Raw genomic sequence first — 17,991 nt, forward strand, 5'->3', positions numbered from 1 at the left:
TAGATGAAGCATAATTTGGAGGATTTTGTAAAAAAGGAGCAGGTAGCTTTTTCTTCGGGGGAAAAAAAGCAAATCAGGAAGATTGATAAATGACAAGGAAGCGCTTTCAAAGTTAGAATATGCGTAATATATTGATAGATATAAATAACAAAGAATAAATATTGTGATAAGTAAGTGGGTTGCAGATTTAAATGAAGATATTCTGGAGGTAGTATGAGAATCCATGTGGGAGCAATACAGACATAATTCACCAAATGGAAATCTTTTAAAGTAATAGCAAGATAGTACATGACGCCATAGAGAATTAAAACGATTTATCTGGAGGAGAAAGCTGAATGCTGGCAATGTAACGCTGCATATTTGATGGAAAGGTCTGGTTCCACGAAAGCTTTCAATACTTATATTGAGATGTGGTGCTGTACCCTCTTAGAATTTAACTGGGATATATGGAAAGTGCTAGATCAGAAATGTAAAAAAATGTATGGTTTACTATAGCAGCAAAAATATTTGTGCAAGATGAGGAAAGAAACAGAAGTACAAAGAATAGTGGATTGGGAAAACTGAACATTTAGAGAGAAAGAGAACTTGGACATGTTTTGGACTTAATCTAGAGATAGTTCTTAATGGGAAATATTAAAGGAACTATGCCTTACCTTGTTATGGTTTACTGATATGGCATTGAGTCTGACTGTGAATGACAGATTCAAACCTACACACTCAGGCATGAAATGCAGCTCATTCATTCGAGTCATAGTCTCAGCCTGATCTACCCAGCAGGGTTAATAAAAGATGAATGAAATGACAACTGCTATGGTTTCTTATGCTATTGACCTCTGGGTTTCATGCTTCAGGCTAGGAGCCTTTTTTCCCCAAATCATCAGGATCTCCAAGAAAGAGGAGGGGGAGATAGACAAAATGCCAACTATCCATTAGAATACCACTTAGTTAAATTGCAAAAATCAAGCATTCCAGCTTAGCTAGCCCATCAATGGAATTAATAAGAGTCACGTGCCAGATAAGCACAACAGCATTAGGGCAAGTCATTCCCAAAGACAAATAAGAGCTACTGCCCAGGCTCTAATTGAGGTCTCTATACCTCTATACCCCCCTTAATATGCGCGCGGGCATGCACACACACCTGCGCACACGCACACACACACACACACACAGAGGGAGGGAGGGAGGGAGGGAGGGAGGGAGGGAGGGAGTTTTGTAAAAAGTCAGACCATTAAAACATCTAGCACAGTAACTGACTGGCATGAGCATCTAAGACAGAGAATGGTCTTTTCTAGTATTCTGCCCAAGTACCTTCTAAACAGATACAGTGGTACCTCGGGTTAAGTACTTAATTCGTTCCGGAGGTCTGTTCTTAACCTGAAACTGTTCTTAACCTGAAACACCACTTTAGCTAATGGGGCCTCCTGCAGCCGCCGTGCCACCAGAGCACGATTTCTGTTTTCATCCTGAAGCAAAGTTCTTAACCTGAGGTACTATTTCTGTGTTAGCGGAGTTTGTAACCTGAAGCACATGTAATCTGAAGCATATGTAACCCGAGGTACCACTGTATTGTGGTCAAATTCTTCCTGGGATAGCCAACATGGTGCCCTCTGAATTAACTCCCCTGGGGGGAAAACTGTTCCACAGCATGGGGCTACTCCTTGATCCATCACTGTTGCTTAAGGTCCAGGTGGCCTTGTTGACTAGGAGTGCCTGTTTCTAGCTGTTCAGCAGCTACTACCCTTTTGACAGATGTAGCTTCGCCACAGTGATCCATGCTCTGGTAACTTCCAGATTGGACTATTGCCATGCACTCTACACAGGGCTGCCCTTGAAGACAGTCTGGAAGCTGCAACTTGTGCAGAATGCAGGAATAAAGCAGAAGTGGGCATTTCTAGCTGGACTCAGAATATACTGGTCTTAAAGCAACTGCTCTGGTACCAATTCACTACCAAGCCCAGTTTAAATTGTTGATTTTGGCATTCAAAATCCTAAGTGACTTGGGCCCCAAATATCTGAAGACTCCTCCTCCCATATCCACCTGCCTGGACTGATGGGAGGGCGCTGCTGGCAGTACCATCTCCTTGTGTGGTTTGTGGGCTGGTGGCGCATGGTGGTTCCCAGGTTGTAAAATGCTATCTCCTCTGAGGTGCATCTTGTATAGTTTTCAGCATCAGGTCAAGATCCCCCTCTTTACCCAAGATTTTAAGACAGTGGATGTTTTCCCTTGTGCTGTCTTGCTGCACACCTGTTTCGCTGTTCTCATTATTTTGTTTAGTTCTGCAGCTTTAACTTGTGGTTTTCAATTAATTGTACTATTTTTATATGGCCTGTCCCGAGACCATTCAGTGAAGAGAGGGCTAGAAGTAGAAAAAATAAACAAATATATAAAGTCATCCCTGACCATTGATGTTGCCAGCTGGTGCTGAGGGCAGTTGTACTCCAAAACATCTGGATATTGCTACTTGGGACTAAGTCTCATTTAATTTAATGAGGCTCCCTCCTGAGTAGGCATTAACAGGATTTCATTGTGAACCTATTCTCCCATCTGACCCCACAGCTGCACTTTTATTCAGCCCTGCACAATACATTTTGCTGCCTGAGGTAAAGGACAAGACAGCACTTCCACTTTCCATGTACAGAAACCACCTCGATTGGCAGCTGGAATTTTGCTTTAATAGCTGCAGCAAGATAACATCATCCACTGCACCTGAGGACAACAGGTTAGTTCAGGGAGTACATGACAAGCTACATAGCACACACAGCTCTGATCTCCAAGGGAAGGGAGTGCCCAGAGGTTCAGGAGGAATTCGTCACCTGAAGGGACTGCCTTCCTCTGCCTGATGGTAGAGCTGGCCCTGACTTTGATTTCTGAGCCATGTCTGCACTGCATAGTGCACACAGCAGAGTATAACTTGTATTTATACTTTTGACTGATTAGGAGAACTTACTAGTTAGAAATTTAGGCCAATAAAGATTATAGAGAACCTAATCTTAGGGTATCTGTGCATGATGAATCTCTCACTCACACAGCAATTTCCCTAACAGCTAGTAAGAATGCAGCCATTAAGAAAACCTGATGATGAGTCAAGATTGAATCCATGTGAGGGCAGGTGGGCCAGAACACATACAGCAAGGGTTCCTGTGCCTTTTTATAGTAGTATGCAAGATGACATTTTAGCAGCTGCAGGTTTTTTCACACTGGCACAATAAGCTGCATTTACTCTAAAACAACACCCCTTAGATACAGCTAAAGGTACAGGAACCCCTTCAGGAGCACTAGACCAGGGAGGGATGGAGAAATGTGGTGATACACATGAGGGAATGGGCAATGCATGCACAAACTAAGCTTGGAAGTTCAGTTATACCATTACTATTCCTCCAGAAATAACCATGAACAATCCCTGGAGGGTCAGGTTAGAGTGATTCTACCTTAGCAAGAAGAACATGAAACTAGATGGGTCTTCAGGTAGCTTCCAATGCAATGCAAAGCTGCAACACAGAAAGCCTGCTTTTTCTGCATTTAGTATTTGTAAAACATTTCCCCATCCACTAGAGAGGGCAGGGAGAGGCACATTTTCTGCTGAAATATACAACAGCAAAAATGTGCAAGGAACATTTTGCCTACTCAGTTACTAAATATTTTAAATGCTCCCTTTCCTGCTAAATGAAATCCATTAAACACCCCCAACATTTCACACAGCAGGCAATTAAAGAGCAATTGTTAAGAAACATTTTGAGCTTTGTAGACATGATGCTACATATGGAACAAGCATGGTTTCTTACCTGATTTCCTTTTTGAGGATCCATAATCCCTGAAAAAAAGGCAACAACAGATAGACATGGTTAGGTCTTGAAGCACAGGGGAGAAAAAAGGTAGAGCCCACTTGCTCAGAAGCACGTTGTGGGCTCCCCCTCTTTTAAACTGGAGCCTGGGACCACAAGGCATTGACACACACACCCAGCCGGTGATGCACCCTCCCTTGATCAGCAGCAGCTGGTGCTTCTGCAGCAGAGCCTAACAAGCCCATGTGATCCACTAGAAAGAGCCGACCATCCACTCAAGGGAGGGGGAGAGCATATCAATTCTCCCTTCTTTAAATCAAGCTTCAGATAGAGCTGTTACTGGCTTAACCCTTTATCGTTTTCATCCAGCGCAGAGGCACAAGCATGCTGGCTACTCCTTGCAAGGTTACCGCATTTGCTTCATTAAGCGATACTGTGTGACGCTTGCAGTACTATGGTTTCAAAAAAGCAGTTTGCCATCTGCATACCCCTGCAGCTTCTTCTAGTTATCTCTGCCTAACACTTGTCTGTGCAAAAGAAGAGTAGAAATGCCTGGCTTCTTTCACATAAGGAGAATAAATGTTGTTTTCTCACTTTGACTGGTTCTTTTGATTATGGGGCTGACAAGGTTTCTTTATTTCTAGAAAATATTTTATTAACTTGTACATTCACATAGATAGCTGTTAAAGGAGAAGCTCTTGCATTTCCAAAAGCGGGATTTTCCCACCATCACCACAATCATATGCATGCTTACTTAGAAGTAAATTCCAATAAGTTCAATGGGAACTAACTCTCAAGTAGGTGTGCATAGGATTTCAGCCTTAAACATGAGAAAATGCACATTTTCCAATAGCCATTTCAATAAATTGCCCATATATTAGTACAATCTTTTCCCTATTAGAAATGAATAACAACCTGGTGTTCCCCAGATGCTGCTGGACTCCCAACTTCTAGTAGCCCCAGCCAGAATGGCCAACAGTCAGGATTATGGAAGTTGGAGTTCAACATCTGGAAGGCCACAGGTTCCCCACCTCTACTTTAAGTGAAGCAGCTCTCCAAAGTCATAAATGACAATAAAGGCATTTCATGAAAACATACAAATAGGAAATTGGTTAAAGCATTTAAATAATGATTAAGAACCTGTTCCCCACCTCTTGAAGCTACTGACCATTCATAGGTGATTGGGGGGAACTGAAGAGAGAATAGAATACAATGTATGGGTGTAAACAATACTGTGAGCAGAATACCCAGTGGTACCAATGCTTCTCTTTGGGGACACAACCCTGACTACTTATCCCCTTCCTTCTGGAGCTCTGAAATTGTTAAAATTGAGACGTTTGTAATGTTTCTAGCATTCTGACCCCTTTCCCTCTTTCACGAGACAAATAAACCAATGAAATAAAAGTAATTAGTATCCTATTCATTTACTAAGCTAAATCGTTGCATTGTGGAGCCCTCTTCAACATGAATCTGTTCCTTCACAATCTGGGTCAACTTTTTCCATAGACTTAGAATGCCTCTCATTGTGATGGTATATTAAGTACAAGAGCCCAAAATTCCTTGCCTCCAGCAAAAACAGGGCTTGAGGAAGGCCAAAATTTCTGAAATTCTCTCTGTTCAAGCAGAGTAGACAGAAAGAAGGGCCCTGTGTTGAGGAGAAGGGGCTGCACAGACTTGAAGCAATACTGTGATGGTATTAGAAGAAGCTACAGCCTAGTTCTACACATGTTTACTCAGGAAGACTTCCCATTCTTCAATGGACCTATACCCATTACGTATGGCATAAGCGCTTCTCAGCTTGCAATCCCAATACAGTCATACCTTGGATCCCAAATGCCTTGGTATTCGTCCATTTTGGCTCCTAAACGCCACAAAACCAGAAGTGAGCATTCCAATTTGCGAACGTTCTTTGGAAACTGAATGTCCGGTGGGGCTTCCACGGCTTCCAGTCGGAAACTGCACCTTGGTTTCCGAACGTTTTGGAAGTCGAACGGATTTCCCGAATGGATTCCGTTCGATTTCCAAGGTACCATTGTATATTTGCACAATGAGGGACTTGCCACATCCCAGTTCCAGAGACCTTCTTTCTTTCTTTCACCACGCTGGCAGCCCATCAGTACTGATGGTTGGCCCATTTCAGAGAACTACCACATTCACACCACACATTTAAACCACTACGATGCTACTTTAGACAATTTACAGTTCCCTGCAAATAGATTGTCAAGTCACTCTGAAATTGTAGCTCTGTGAGGAGAATACATTGCCCTTAACAACTCTTAGCACCCTTAACAAACTACAGCTCCCAGAATTCTTTGGGGGAAGCAGTGATTGTTTAAAGTGGTATCACTATACTTTAAATGTACAGTGGTACCTCAGGTTACAGACGCTTCAGGTTACAGACTCCGCTAACCCAGAAATAGTACCTCGGGTTAAGAACTTTGCTTCAGGATGAGAACAGAAATCATGTGGTGGCGGCACAGTGGCAGCGGGAAGCCCCATTAGCTAAAGTGGTACCTCAGGTTAAGAACAGTTTTAGGTTAAGAACGGACCTCCAGAATGTATTAAGTTCTTAACCCGAGGTACCATTGTACAGTGTGAATGTGGCCTAATTCTATCCTTCATCTATCAGTGCCATCTTTGGGCAGGATGTATTCTCCTCCTTCCTGCTGTTACCACTCCCTATTTGCTTACCCTCTTTCTCTGGACCGAATCCATACTATGAGTTAGAGGGAAAGGGAAAGATAAGTAAGTGGAAGCTGATGCTGTTTGTCCTTGCTCCTGTCACTGCTCTCTTCCTTAGCCTGGTAAAATCAGAGTTACAGAAAGGACAACCATCAGGGCCAGGAACAAGGGGAAAGAAATTCACAAGGACCCAAAAAAAAGGGCATAAAGAAGGGTCCAAACAGGCACAAAATGAATGAATAATTGGTGATGGAGTCAGGAGGATGACATGCAAATCCACTGAATGGGGTAATATATGTGTGTGAAGCTACTTTTTTGTCCTGAATGTTTTGCCTTTGAAATTATCCAACTTTCCCTGATGAAAGATGAACCTTGAGTTTGATGAGTTCATCAGTGCATTAGGATATAATATATGGCAGTGCAGCACCAGGAAAAGACCTATGCCTCATGGGGAAAGCAGTGACTATGGAATAACAAAACAGGAGGCTTCAGGGGGCAGGAACAATCAATTAAAACCACATGACCTTCCCCAGAAAAGGTCATCCAGACTGGGATATGCAACACTGATGTTTATTGCTGGCTTTTTCCTGGAAAGTTAAAGGACAAAATAGATATTGCTTAAGAATCATATCCCCCATCTGGTTCTGCTTTGCCTTGTTTATCCCTTCAATTTGTGAACTTTTGCACAAGAGACAGAATATTTACCTCACAAAGGACCTGCCCCATAAAGCAGCCTGGACCGCCTGCAGTCCAGTCTTTGAGATACATCTTGCATCAGACCAAATTTAATTTTCTCCCATTGTGAAGTTTTCATTGAGGGTATCTTTTTATAGAATGTAAATAATGTCAAACAGAACTGGAGAAGTTTAAAAAACACAGTGAGGAACAACACAAAGGTGAGTCATTATTATTTTGAAATATTCATAGTAGAAATGTCTGCAAGCTGCAAAATAATGCTCATTGCATAAATCATTTAAATGCTTTTAACATAGCTGGGGTTTCATAGATTAATGACATTGCACTACAAGTTTAAGCTTGCTTCACACCCATTGACTGCATAGGTGCTATGCATTTCTTTGATCACTTTACCTCAAAATATGGATTTTTTTGGTAAACATTTTTGGCAGGAGAACTGCATTGCAAAATTTGGAGAAGTGAGAATTTGGAAGCATGGCACTGTTTCATTCCTTGTGTTGTTTCAGAAAGTATGAATTTGGTAGCCTTTGCTTCAAATATGAACTGGGGGGGGGGGATTCTCAACCATCCCTAGATCAAAGCAGGAATCAGTGTTTGAATGCTGTAGCCAGACTTTTTAAACCGTTAGTCCTCACTGGTAGGAGGGTGTGCACACTTGGGTACCACTTCTGGTAGTAAAATGTCTTGGGCCAGCAGTAGTCAAAAACCTTGACCAGCACTAGCTGTAGATTTTTAGATCACTTTCATGATGAAAAAATAGAATTGTGGTTCTAAAATAGCTGCCTTTTTAGTGCTGAGTCCTAAACCCACTCACACACATGCTCTGGGATGATTAATATTTTTGTGGTTTTTGATTAGTTAAGGTCCCTTATTCATAATTTCAAAGGCAGTCTTGATTTATCAGGTTTCCTAGCACTATAACACCAGGGGCCCATTTCCCTCTGAAATGGCACAATGATTTTTTGCAATACATAATTACTGGGATTAACCTATATCCTACAAGATGTGGGTGAGAGAGAAATGAAGCCAATTGTCAAGCTTTACAGTCTCCATTTTTCTTCTCAACAGTCATACAGTCTCTCTCTTGGTATACTGTTAGTATTAGCGATGTCCCTTTCATCTTGTGCTTTTGCTGCTCATTTTTCTGAGCTAAACTACTCCAGAAAGAAGCTGTAGTGTTGGCACTCTATCATTTCTTTATATAAGTTGTTGCCTGATTTAATTTAACACGTGCTTCCTGGTCATATTCTATTTGCAGTTACAAAAGGAAACACAAAGACAACTCCTTATCCAACATGACTAAAAGCAGAGTTCATGCACATCAAAATAGATCCTATAAAACTACATACAGTTGTGGGGAAAACACCAGAACAGACTTCCTAGAGGTCGGGCACTACCAGCTTTCATACAGCTTTTGCATAAAAGGCTTTGTGTTCATAGTTCTGTCAGGCTATAAGATGCAATCCAGACCAGCTCTCATAAGTATTAAGCATGTCAGGACATATGATGGCATGCTCCAGTATGTGTTAAGCTTATACCAGACGCCTCCCATAACCTATTTGGCAGTAATTCTATGAGATGGCTATCAGGCACTTCACTTTTTATGCATATCCATCTGAGAAAACACCTTTTCAAATGGACATCTTTCTAACTTTCTGAACAAAAAATGCCACCTGCATTTTGCTAGCAGCTTTCCTGGAGATGTGACTCTCTTAGCACTAAGAAGCTACTTTATATTCAATATATTTCACCTGTTATTTCCATAGATATAAAGTCCCCATGTCCCATATGTGTCTTGGTTAGGAATAGAGTACTCTTGCCCAGTGGTGGTAGACTTCAGATTTGTAGGAGCTGCTTTGATTTTTTTTATTATTATTATTTTTTACTAGCAGCCAAAGATCCACCAACCAGAGCCTGGTACAAATGACATACACCGAATGAAAGAATTCTGAAGCCAGAAATTTATTCTGAGTGCCCTTCCATGCAACAGTCCACTTCTGGTATCCCAAGCTTTCTGCATTTCAGCAATATGATTTAGGGTGGTGGTAGGAGGGGATCATTTTGCATATCAAAAATCCTTACCCATCTACTGCAAATCATCATGAGATCTACCTTAGGCCCACTCCTGCTCTTGCTCATACATGACCGCTCTATGCTGTTCTAAAGCTGCTAGATCCATAAGACTGAAAGCTTGCATCTTTCTCCATAAGCATAACTATGAACTACAATGATAAATCATGCATTGATTGATTCTCTCCTTTGCTTCTTGGATTAGAAACAACAGACTCTTAAATTCCCCCAAAACTGAAATTTAACTAAAGAAGAGAGCTCAATATCCACTGGGAGACACAGTTGCCTTGTTCAGAAAACCAAAAGACTGGGACACGAGTCTTGGTTCAGATGTAACACTAAATCATAGGCTGGCACTCAAGGAATGAGCTGAGCTAGTCTTTGCACGCGACACCCCCTTCTCTCTCCTCCTCTGGCACAGCCAACCAGGAACTTTCACCTTTACAATAATCAGAATTTCTCATTGATCCTGGCTTATTTCAATAAACCATAGTTGAAACTTACCTCAGTTTGTCTTGTTGAATGTAACAACAAACTATGATTAGTTGAACATGATACCAGATAGTTCTAACACGTATACAGTTTACATTAAAAACCCTTAATGCCACAAAATAAGTCAAACAGAGAACATTTCCTGCATGTAAAAAATTAGTGCCTAAGGGAGAAAGCTAATTTAGAACCCTTCTCCCTGTCATGCTTGCATCACCCTGCAGCCTGAAGCAGTGCAGGACACACTATAGGCAATAGAAACACCATATGATCATGTCAAATGAGTCAAAGAAATCGCAAAGTAACTGCGGGGAAAACCAGTTAAATTAAAAACAAAAACCAACACATCATTGAGTAGGAGCCTACATTCTTCTGTGTAAATGCTTATAATGCATATAAATTACCAGCATCCAGAGCGGGATCTTGGCTTCCCCTGTGCATTCGATTCAGCATTTTAGGCTCCAAACTGTCTTCTGGACAGTGATTTAGAATGGAAAAGCTTTTATCTAATTGTGAAACAGGATTCTTGCCAGACACCTCTAATGGATGAGATATACAGCAGGGCCTGCTGCCTTGTCATTGCTTTATTTCCTCCTGTTTGGTGAAATGGGGGAGGGGGACACTTCTCCATTCAACCTCCCTGACTCTGCTTTTCACCACATAGCAAATGGCCCTCACTTAATGGCCTTAGTGGTTTTCAATTTGACAGGCAATTGCTTACAATGAGGAGTGCATACATGTGCACACTTCACTTGTTACTCAAAGCACCTTCATGGTTCCTCTTCTGAATGAGTCCCAGGAGTAAAACACTGGATTAGAGCCCTGGCTGTAGTAACTGTAACCGGACATCAAACACAGGCCTGTGGCTTTATTGTCTGGATAGGTAAGGATTAACCTCAATCTTTGTTCAGCCTGACACAAAGACAATTCAGGGCATTTTCACACATATGGCTTTACAACACTTCTTGCTTCAATCCATTTGCAATGTAAACAACACAGGCAATTTGTAGAAAAGCAGAGCCAACAGATGGGTGTCACTGACAACCAGAAAGGGGGGGGGGAATTGGTTCTTCTCATTGTCATCAACATAATGATGCTGCATTTGTGCTTCTGGTTAAGTACTGCCCCTCTTTTCCAACTGGTATTGATATTTTTCTATTAAAATGGGAAAGCACTTTATTTCCTTCCTCAAAGACCACATTAGATCCTGTGCGCACTTCAAGTTTCCAAATGGCTCTACCTGAAGACACAAATCTCTGTGGTTGTTGTGCAGCTGTTGTGGCAATAAGTCTTATCCTCCCAGTTCCTCCTATCATTTTACATTTCTGTTTCTTACGGAGAGTCACTCAAGGGTGCAGAAGAGTGGTGGACCCTTATTCATAAGGATGAACGGGATCTTGGCATACTTACTGAACTAGTTTGCTCTACACAGTAGATCTAACTTAGTAGGACCGTGAGAAGATTTGTTCTTCGCTCCAGCTTGTGGTAAGAGAGGTGAGAGCTTAACCACGATTCCCTGTTCCACCAAGATGCTAAGCCAAGCCTTGGTTTAGTTCAAGGAGAATGACAGTAAATAGAACCAGGGAGGAGCCAAGTGGCTGTGAGCTCATCTCCAGCAGCCCACATGTTCACACAGTTTTGCTAAACCAAAGTTTGGCCTACCATGCCATCTAAACCAACCTGTTGTCTGCATGGCCTAAAAGGGGTAAGCATAATCTTTAGAAAATTTACCAGCTGTAACCACCCTCATGCCTTACTCACCGCAATTTTTAAAAAGGAGGAGTGATGAAGAATTAAAAATGAATAATAATGCATAATATTGGAAATAAAAAAACACATGCATTTTTTAATACTCTCATAACTAACATATCTTGAGATCTGAGTGTGCCAAAGAGGCTCACAACACATTTTACACTGGTATTGCTTAAAAGGCAAACTTCATGGGCAGTCATCTGTGGCAAGCAGCTCCCATGCGGTTAAAGCTGTTTTCAAAGTGTGTTCAATCAGTGCTCAATCATACTCCTGGCGTTTGTAACCCCAAGGAAAACCCCCTGAAAAAGATGAGAGTTGCTGGTTTGGTTCACATCAGTCCAAACCACATAGGAGTTGCTTCACAGACGGAAAGCTCTGCCCTCTAAGCAACAACTCCGTTGCAGAGAAACATAGGAAGCAAGCCAAAGAAAGCCAATGAGGCCACGAGGACTTCCAGCAACCATCTTTCAGCACCCTACCTCTTGTGCCACTAGCTCTCTAGTCTCTCAGCAAGCCAGGCAAATTAGGCTCTGTGGGTTTGAGGACACCATCTAGCCTACCCCCCACCCCCACCCTGTCACGTTAAGATTACCTCATGCAAACTCTTCTCATCAAGCAGCTATAAAGACAGCCTCACCTAAACATAACCTTGCATCCGAACACCAGCCTGTTTTCAAGCAACTGGTTTACCTCTGGGTCTGTGGAACCAGGTCTGCTTGAGACAGAATCCTTCCCCCCGCCCCCCACAACTGCAGGCTCTCATGGAGCTTGGCCGTGACCTGACAAAAGATGAATCAGATTCCGCTTCTCTTAGGTACGCTGATAACAATACCATAGCCTAGCAATCCATCCAGCCACTAGGTCTGAACAACCCACTTAGGAGCCCCAAACCACGATGTGTGAGTCAGGGACATCTGGCACCCTGGAATGACTTCACATTATGGATCTGTTGCATGCTTGTGTTGATTCTATGTTTGCATAGATTCTCCTCTGCAAGGAATAAAAGGGCAGCTGCTGCCTCCAGGGAAATAGCTGAGTTTGGAGTCTTTATGTTATGGAAGAAATCATGTTCATCATGCAGCTCTCCCCTTGTGTTTCTCATTCTTGAAGGTCTGAAAACAGTTTCTCTCGGACTGAGTTGCTTTTAGTGGCATATTTTCCATGCTTCCTTCAAGAACACAACAATAGTTTGCTTTGTAAATTACTGGGGGAGGAAAACAATGCAGCCCAAAGATTTTATAGAGATGAGAAGACAATTATACCTTTTATGCTGGTTGGCCTGCGAAAACAGGAGGTGGAAGGTGTAAAGAAAAACAACTAAAAGCCTTGTCCACAAGTCTTTCACGTATCTGCTGAGATTAAGGTCCATAACTCAGGGGTTAGAGAAGCTGTTTTAATTGCACAAGGTCTCAACTTCAAGAGAGACCTGAAATCTCAGAAATCCACTGCCAGTCAGTGGAGACAATACTGAGCTCGATGGACCAATGGTCTGACTCAGTGCATGGCAGATTCTTGTCCCTATAATTTGAAGTAAGGAACCATATCCAGAAAAGTGTCCAGTCACAACTCCTGACTAAGAAGTTGACTGTGGTTGCCCATTAACCACAATGTAGGGATGATGTTTCCATGACATGAGCAAGGCATCTGCTCTGCCCTGGACTGGACTGCTTTTCAGCCATGTGGACAATGCACATAATTTATGTATTTTCTTTCTTTTATCATAATGCAAAATCTGTCTGTTTCTGTGTCAGGTTTTTCCTTGCCATTACACAAAAAGCTACTATTAAAAATGCTCAACCATTTCATTTATTTTTTTGCAACATTTTCAGCATCACTAAAGGGTGCAACCCTGAGCCCAGATCCACTGAATGGCTTAGGATGTGGTGGATCTTCAGCTCAGCTGGCTGGTTCCTGGTTCTACTGAGCTACACCAGCGTAAGTCTCCAACCTTGGCTCAGCTGAAGACATACTGGCTTCAGTACCTCATCCAGGCTTAGTTGGCTCAGCCAAGCACAGTGGATCTTAAACTGATGCAAGCCCTGAAAAGGGGGCATTCTGGGGAGGTAATGAGGGTGGGAACACTGGGAGGGAGAGGCTTACACTGGATCTGAAGCCCATTCAGCTTGTCAAGTGACCTGGCAGCCCAGCATAAGTTCTGCTGGCAAAAGGAAAGCCAACAGCGAGGACCCAATCCTCAGAAATCAGGACCAGGCTTACCAGGCAGCTCCCCACACACTGCTTAGAAAGAGCACTTGGGATGCTGCATCACTCCTGGCCAATCTCACAGCTGCAGCAGGATATAAACTATGGCTTAGCATGATGCCCCAACAGGGCCAGTGATTTTCTATTGTCTTATATCTAAGACATTGAAAACCGGGGTAGGGGGTGGGGTTAAACCTGACCAGAAACAAGACATATTCAAGGCAGGGAAGCTTAGAGATGCAAGATCCAATTGTGGGAGTAAAAACTAAACATGGAACGGGATTCTTAAGATGGGGGGGGATTAAAAATATTTCAAGATACTGCACAGAAAGGAGTACTTGTGTGGAGCTTAAATATAAGGATCCCTTCTCTTGAAAATAGGACTGTGACTTATCTGGAAAGGAGCAAGATCCTATCCTGCTAATTTCCCCATTTAGGGAGAACAGTGTCATCCTGAATTACAAATTCAACGATCACAAATTAATGTCAGCACAAAAATCACTGCCATGAAAACCTCACTTCAGCCAGCGTTGACCAACATAGCTGCAAAGGCAGCCAGTATATGGCAATCCCCAATCAGACTCTTGCAGCCTGCTGGAATTCCTCAAGCCGCTGGAAGAAATGCTGCCCAACAGCTGGTTTCTATCTTCCGTGCTTTGGCCCACGTCATGTCTCCGAAAGAATCTTTTGCAGTCTCAGTGAGATATATACCAGCAACATATCAGCAAGAATAACGGACTGAAAGCAAAACTGCAGAGCAATCAGGAACTCCAATGAGCTGCTTGTAAATCTACTAAAACGTGGCATGTTTCCACAATAAACACAGCACAATCGCTCTTCCTCTCTTCCCACTTCATCTGTTGGGAGGCCAGCTCAGCTGTGAATGTGCCATCATAAAACAAACCTGAAGCAGATACTCCACCTATTGGAGAAAATCTCTTCCTACAGTCCAGCAATCTTTAAAGCAACTTTGGATGTTGCCCTGACTTTCTGTAAAGTCAGCAATTTTAAATTTGGTACAAGCATGTCAGACCTGAACCCTCAAACTGTGGTTTGCTGTGGTTTTCTTCCCATGGGGACCTTGAGCCCCTTTGGGAGAAAAGCAGCCCAGACAAAGCAGCAGCAGCAGCAGCAGCAGCAGCAGCAGCAGCAGCAGCAGCAACTCCTCTCTTGGGAATCAGAAGGGACCATCCTCTCACTGTAGCCCATCTACACAGGGCTTTATATACCCCCCTTGATTTATATTATCTTGGCAGCAACTATTGCACACCGCCCTGCTACTGTAATATCCTGAGGTTCAATTGTTTTGCAGAATTCTGCAAGAATAAAAGAAGGGTTCAGGAATTAGCTCTTCAATCTCCTCCTATGCCTTGCAATGTTGACATTGAGCAGTGTATGACTGGATTTTTCAAGGAAATTAGATTATCCCTTATTTGCTGATCTAAAAATTGTGTGGAAACACTGGTAAGTCCTTTATCTAATTCTGGGGAAAAAGCAACCAATTAAAATAAACCAGTGTGTTTTAAGGGCATAAGATCAACAGTGCAATCTTATGCACATTGGCTTGTAAGTATCACTGGATATAGAGGAACTTTCTTCCAAGTAAACATACGCAGGATCAGGCTGTAGAATAAAGGTTGTTTTCCCCCTGCCTTTTCCTTTTTAAGGAGCTTTTAAAATTAACATGGATCTGGGCAAGAGGGCTAGTGAAATTTCACATAGACTGGTAGCATTAGTGGGCTTATTCGCAAGGCTGGCTTTGCTATATTTATCTAGATGCAGTCATAGCTACATTCCACAAACTCTTACTCAGCCTAGCTTAGCTAGGCTAGAAAGTCAGTGTGGTTTGGTGGCCAGAGTGTTGCACTTAAGACCAGGGAAACCAGGATTCCAATGTCTGCTCCCTTGACGCTCACTGGTTAGCCTTGGGGCAGCCACTTTCTTAGGCTTACCAACTGAACAAGACTGGTGTGAGGATGTATGATGTACGCCACCGTGAGCTCCTTGGAGGAAGGGCAGGACAATAACAATTTTAAAAACTGTTACATTTAACAATTTGCTTTGCACACACTCCTGCCCCCTCCAATATATTCAGAAGCTGTAAAATGAGTTCTGCAATAGAAGTGCGATGTGGAACAAAATATTGCAGCATAGAGTGCTTCTCTTCATAGTTCCAGCCAGTGGTAACCTACAGCAGAGCTTTCCAAACATTTTCATGCTGGTGACACACTTTTATAGACATGTATCATTTTACACTCCTGCCAACCTAGCAGTTCGAAAGCACGTCAAAGTGCAAGTAGATAAATAGGAAGGAAGGAAGGTAAACGGCATTTCCGTGCGTTGCTCTGGTTCGCCAGAAGCGGCTTAGTCATTGCTGGCCACGTGACCCGGAAGCTGTACGCCGGCTCCCTCGGCCAATAAAGCGAGATGAGCGCCGCAACCCCAGAGTCGTCCGCGACTGGACCTAATGGTCAGGGGTCCCTTTACCTTTTTTATCATTTTGCAACACAGTAATTCAGTTTTACTAGCAAACTGGAGGTTAAACGAACCCTTTTCCAGCCCTGGGAGGAATGTGGAGAGCGTTTGTGCAATACACCTACACACTGCAAAAGACACACTAATGTTTCGTGACACACAGTTTGAAAAGCTCTGATGGACATGGACATCTCGTTGGCCACTATGAGAGCAGGATGCTGAACTAGATGGGCCACTGGCCTGATCCAGCAGAATTATTCTTACGTACCTCTTCCAAGATACTCCATTCCATCTCTCCCATCCCCAGCAAGCCAGGGCTCTGTGCCCATCTCCATCTTCACTGGACTCTCTTCCAAATCCCCTCCTCTTCAGATTTTTTTGGTAAAGGTTTTGTGTGTTTTTTTTAATTGTGCACTTCTGCAAACCTTGGGCTTTTCCCAATCCAGTTGCTACCTCTACCCTGTGCATGGAAGGTGCCACTGTGGCTACATAAGGATCAACAGAGAATGAGTTTGCTTAGTGTAGAGGATTCTTACTTTTCATTCATTGTACAAATAACAGGTCACGACCAGATGTTGTGTCTGTCTATATTAATGTTTGCTACTCATTAATTTCTGGGCTCAACTGATGACTCAGCCACACTTTCATGTTTGTTATTTTTAAATACAGAAGACAAGATAGAATATAATTTAAAATGTCAGAAACCATTATGAATATCAAATACGTTTTCTTATTAAAATGTCTTTTAACATGCATAATAGTAGAAAAACTGAGTTATGACAGAACAATGTTTTCCCCTCCTGGATTAAATTAAAGAAAACAGATGGGTTTGCTGAGCTTCAGATAAAAAGAAATTTATGGGTATGTGATGAGCATGAGGCAGACTGAACTTTGCAGACACTAATTCTCCAGCAGGCTCACCCAGAGCCTATCAATTCAAGATGATTTTTTCCTTCCTAAGGCCAACATGGTATAAATAACATCCAGAGAAGGCAACCTTTTTTCCTGACATACTAGTTTTCTATGACACCTCCCGCCTTGCATAGGGGGAACAGTCTAACACACAAACCTCCACCCTAGTCCAGCACAGCCTGATGTGAGACAGTCCAGCAAATGTTTTACCATTTGATGATATAACCTGACACTTAGGCAAGACACCATGGCAAGAGTGGGGTTTTTTTGGTCCTCCAGATGTTGCTGAACTACAACTCTCATCACCCCTGGTCATTGGTCATGCTAGTAGGAGCTGATGGGAATTGTAGTTCAGCAATTTCTAGAAGACCTTGAACTATAAGTTTATAACCAATTATTAGAACCCCACTTTGTGTCAAGAGAAACAGGAGGCTTCATGGAGGAAGTCATGCATCTATCATGTGAAGCTGGTATGTCTACACCGTCTTTTTCATCCCCAAGTCAACTGGAGCAAGGCTGGGTTTCATCTAACCTTTACTGATACGGATTAGCCAGTGTGGTACAGTGGTTAGTGTGTTGTGACTAGGATTGCAAAGACCCGGGTTCAAGCGAGCCCCGAAATTACTGGGTGACCTTGGATCAGTCTATGGGTAATCTAGGCATTCTTACTCACACAGTTAGATGGGGCAGTGCTCACTGCCCCCTTCCCTTTCATCACATCCATGTCAATTTCCACACATTGGGGCAGAGGTTCTGAAGCGGGGAGCCTACTCTATTCCATGTGTTTGAGCAGGGTTCTAAATAACACGGGGAGCAAACACTCGTAGAGCAGGCCTCCCTGTTTCAGGCTAGGGCTGTGAGATGTATTGATACAACTGGTCCAACACCAGTTTGTAGACCACATTGTAAGAACCATTTCAAAAATAATTG

At 42.7% G+C, this 17,991-nt stretch overlaps 1 protein-coding gene and 1 long non-coding RNA gene across 15 annotated transcripts in view; one reads left to right on the top strand and one right to left on the bottom strand.

The window, feature by feature from the left end:
• Nucleotides 1-17,991, bottom strand: part of SH3PXD2A (SH3 and PX domains 2A) — a 271,525-nt gene that overhangs the window by 105,295 nt on the left and 148,239 nt on the right. For 10 of the 11 annotated variants that reach the window (XM_081192090.1, XM_081192089.1, XM_081192094.1 and 7 more), the window contains one exon: nt 3,784-3,812. In XM_081192090.1, coding sequence (XP_081048216.1) covers nt 3,784-3,812 — 29 coding nt within the window. Of the gene's footprint in view, nt 1-3,783; nt 3,953-17,991 lie in introns of those variants that run through there. The other variant, XM_081192085.1, reaches the window with a different exon arrangement.
• Nucleotides 7,191-17,991, top strand: part of LOC308585957 — a 29,806-nt gene continuing 19,005 nt past the window's right edge. For all 4 annotated transcript variants that reach the window (XR_014007696.1, XR_014007697.1, XR_014007698.1 and 1 more), the window contains exon 1: nt 7,191-7,361. This is a non-coding gene — a long non-coding RNA (uncharacterized lncRNA). The remainder of the gene's footprint in view (nt 7,362-17,991) is intronic.

This window comes from Podarcis bocagei (genome assembly GCF_964188305.1).
Source record: "Podarcis bocagei genome assembly, chromosome: 4".
In the NCBI taxonomy this organism is placed as follows: Eukaryota; Metazoa; Chordata; class Lepidosauria; order Squamata; family Lacertidae; genus Podarcis; species Podarcis bocagei.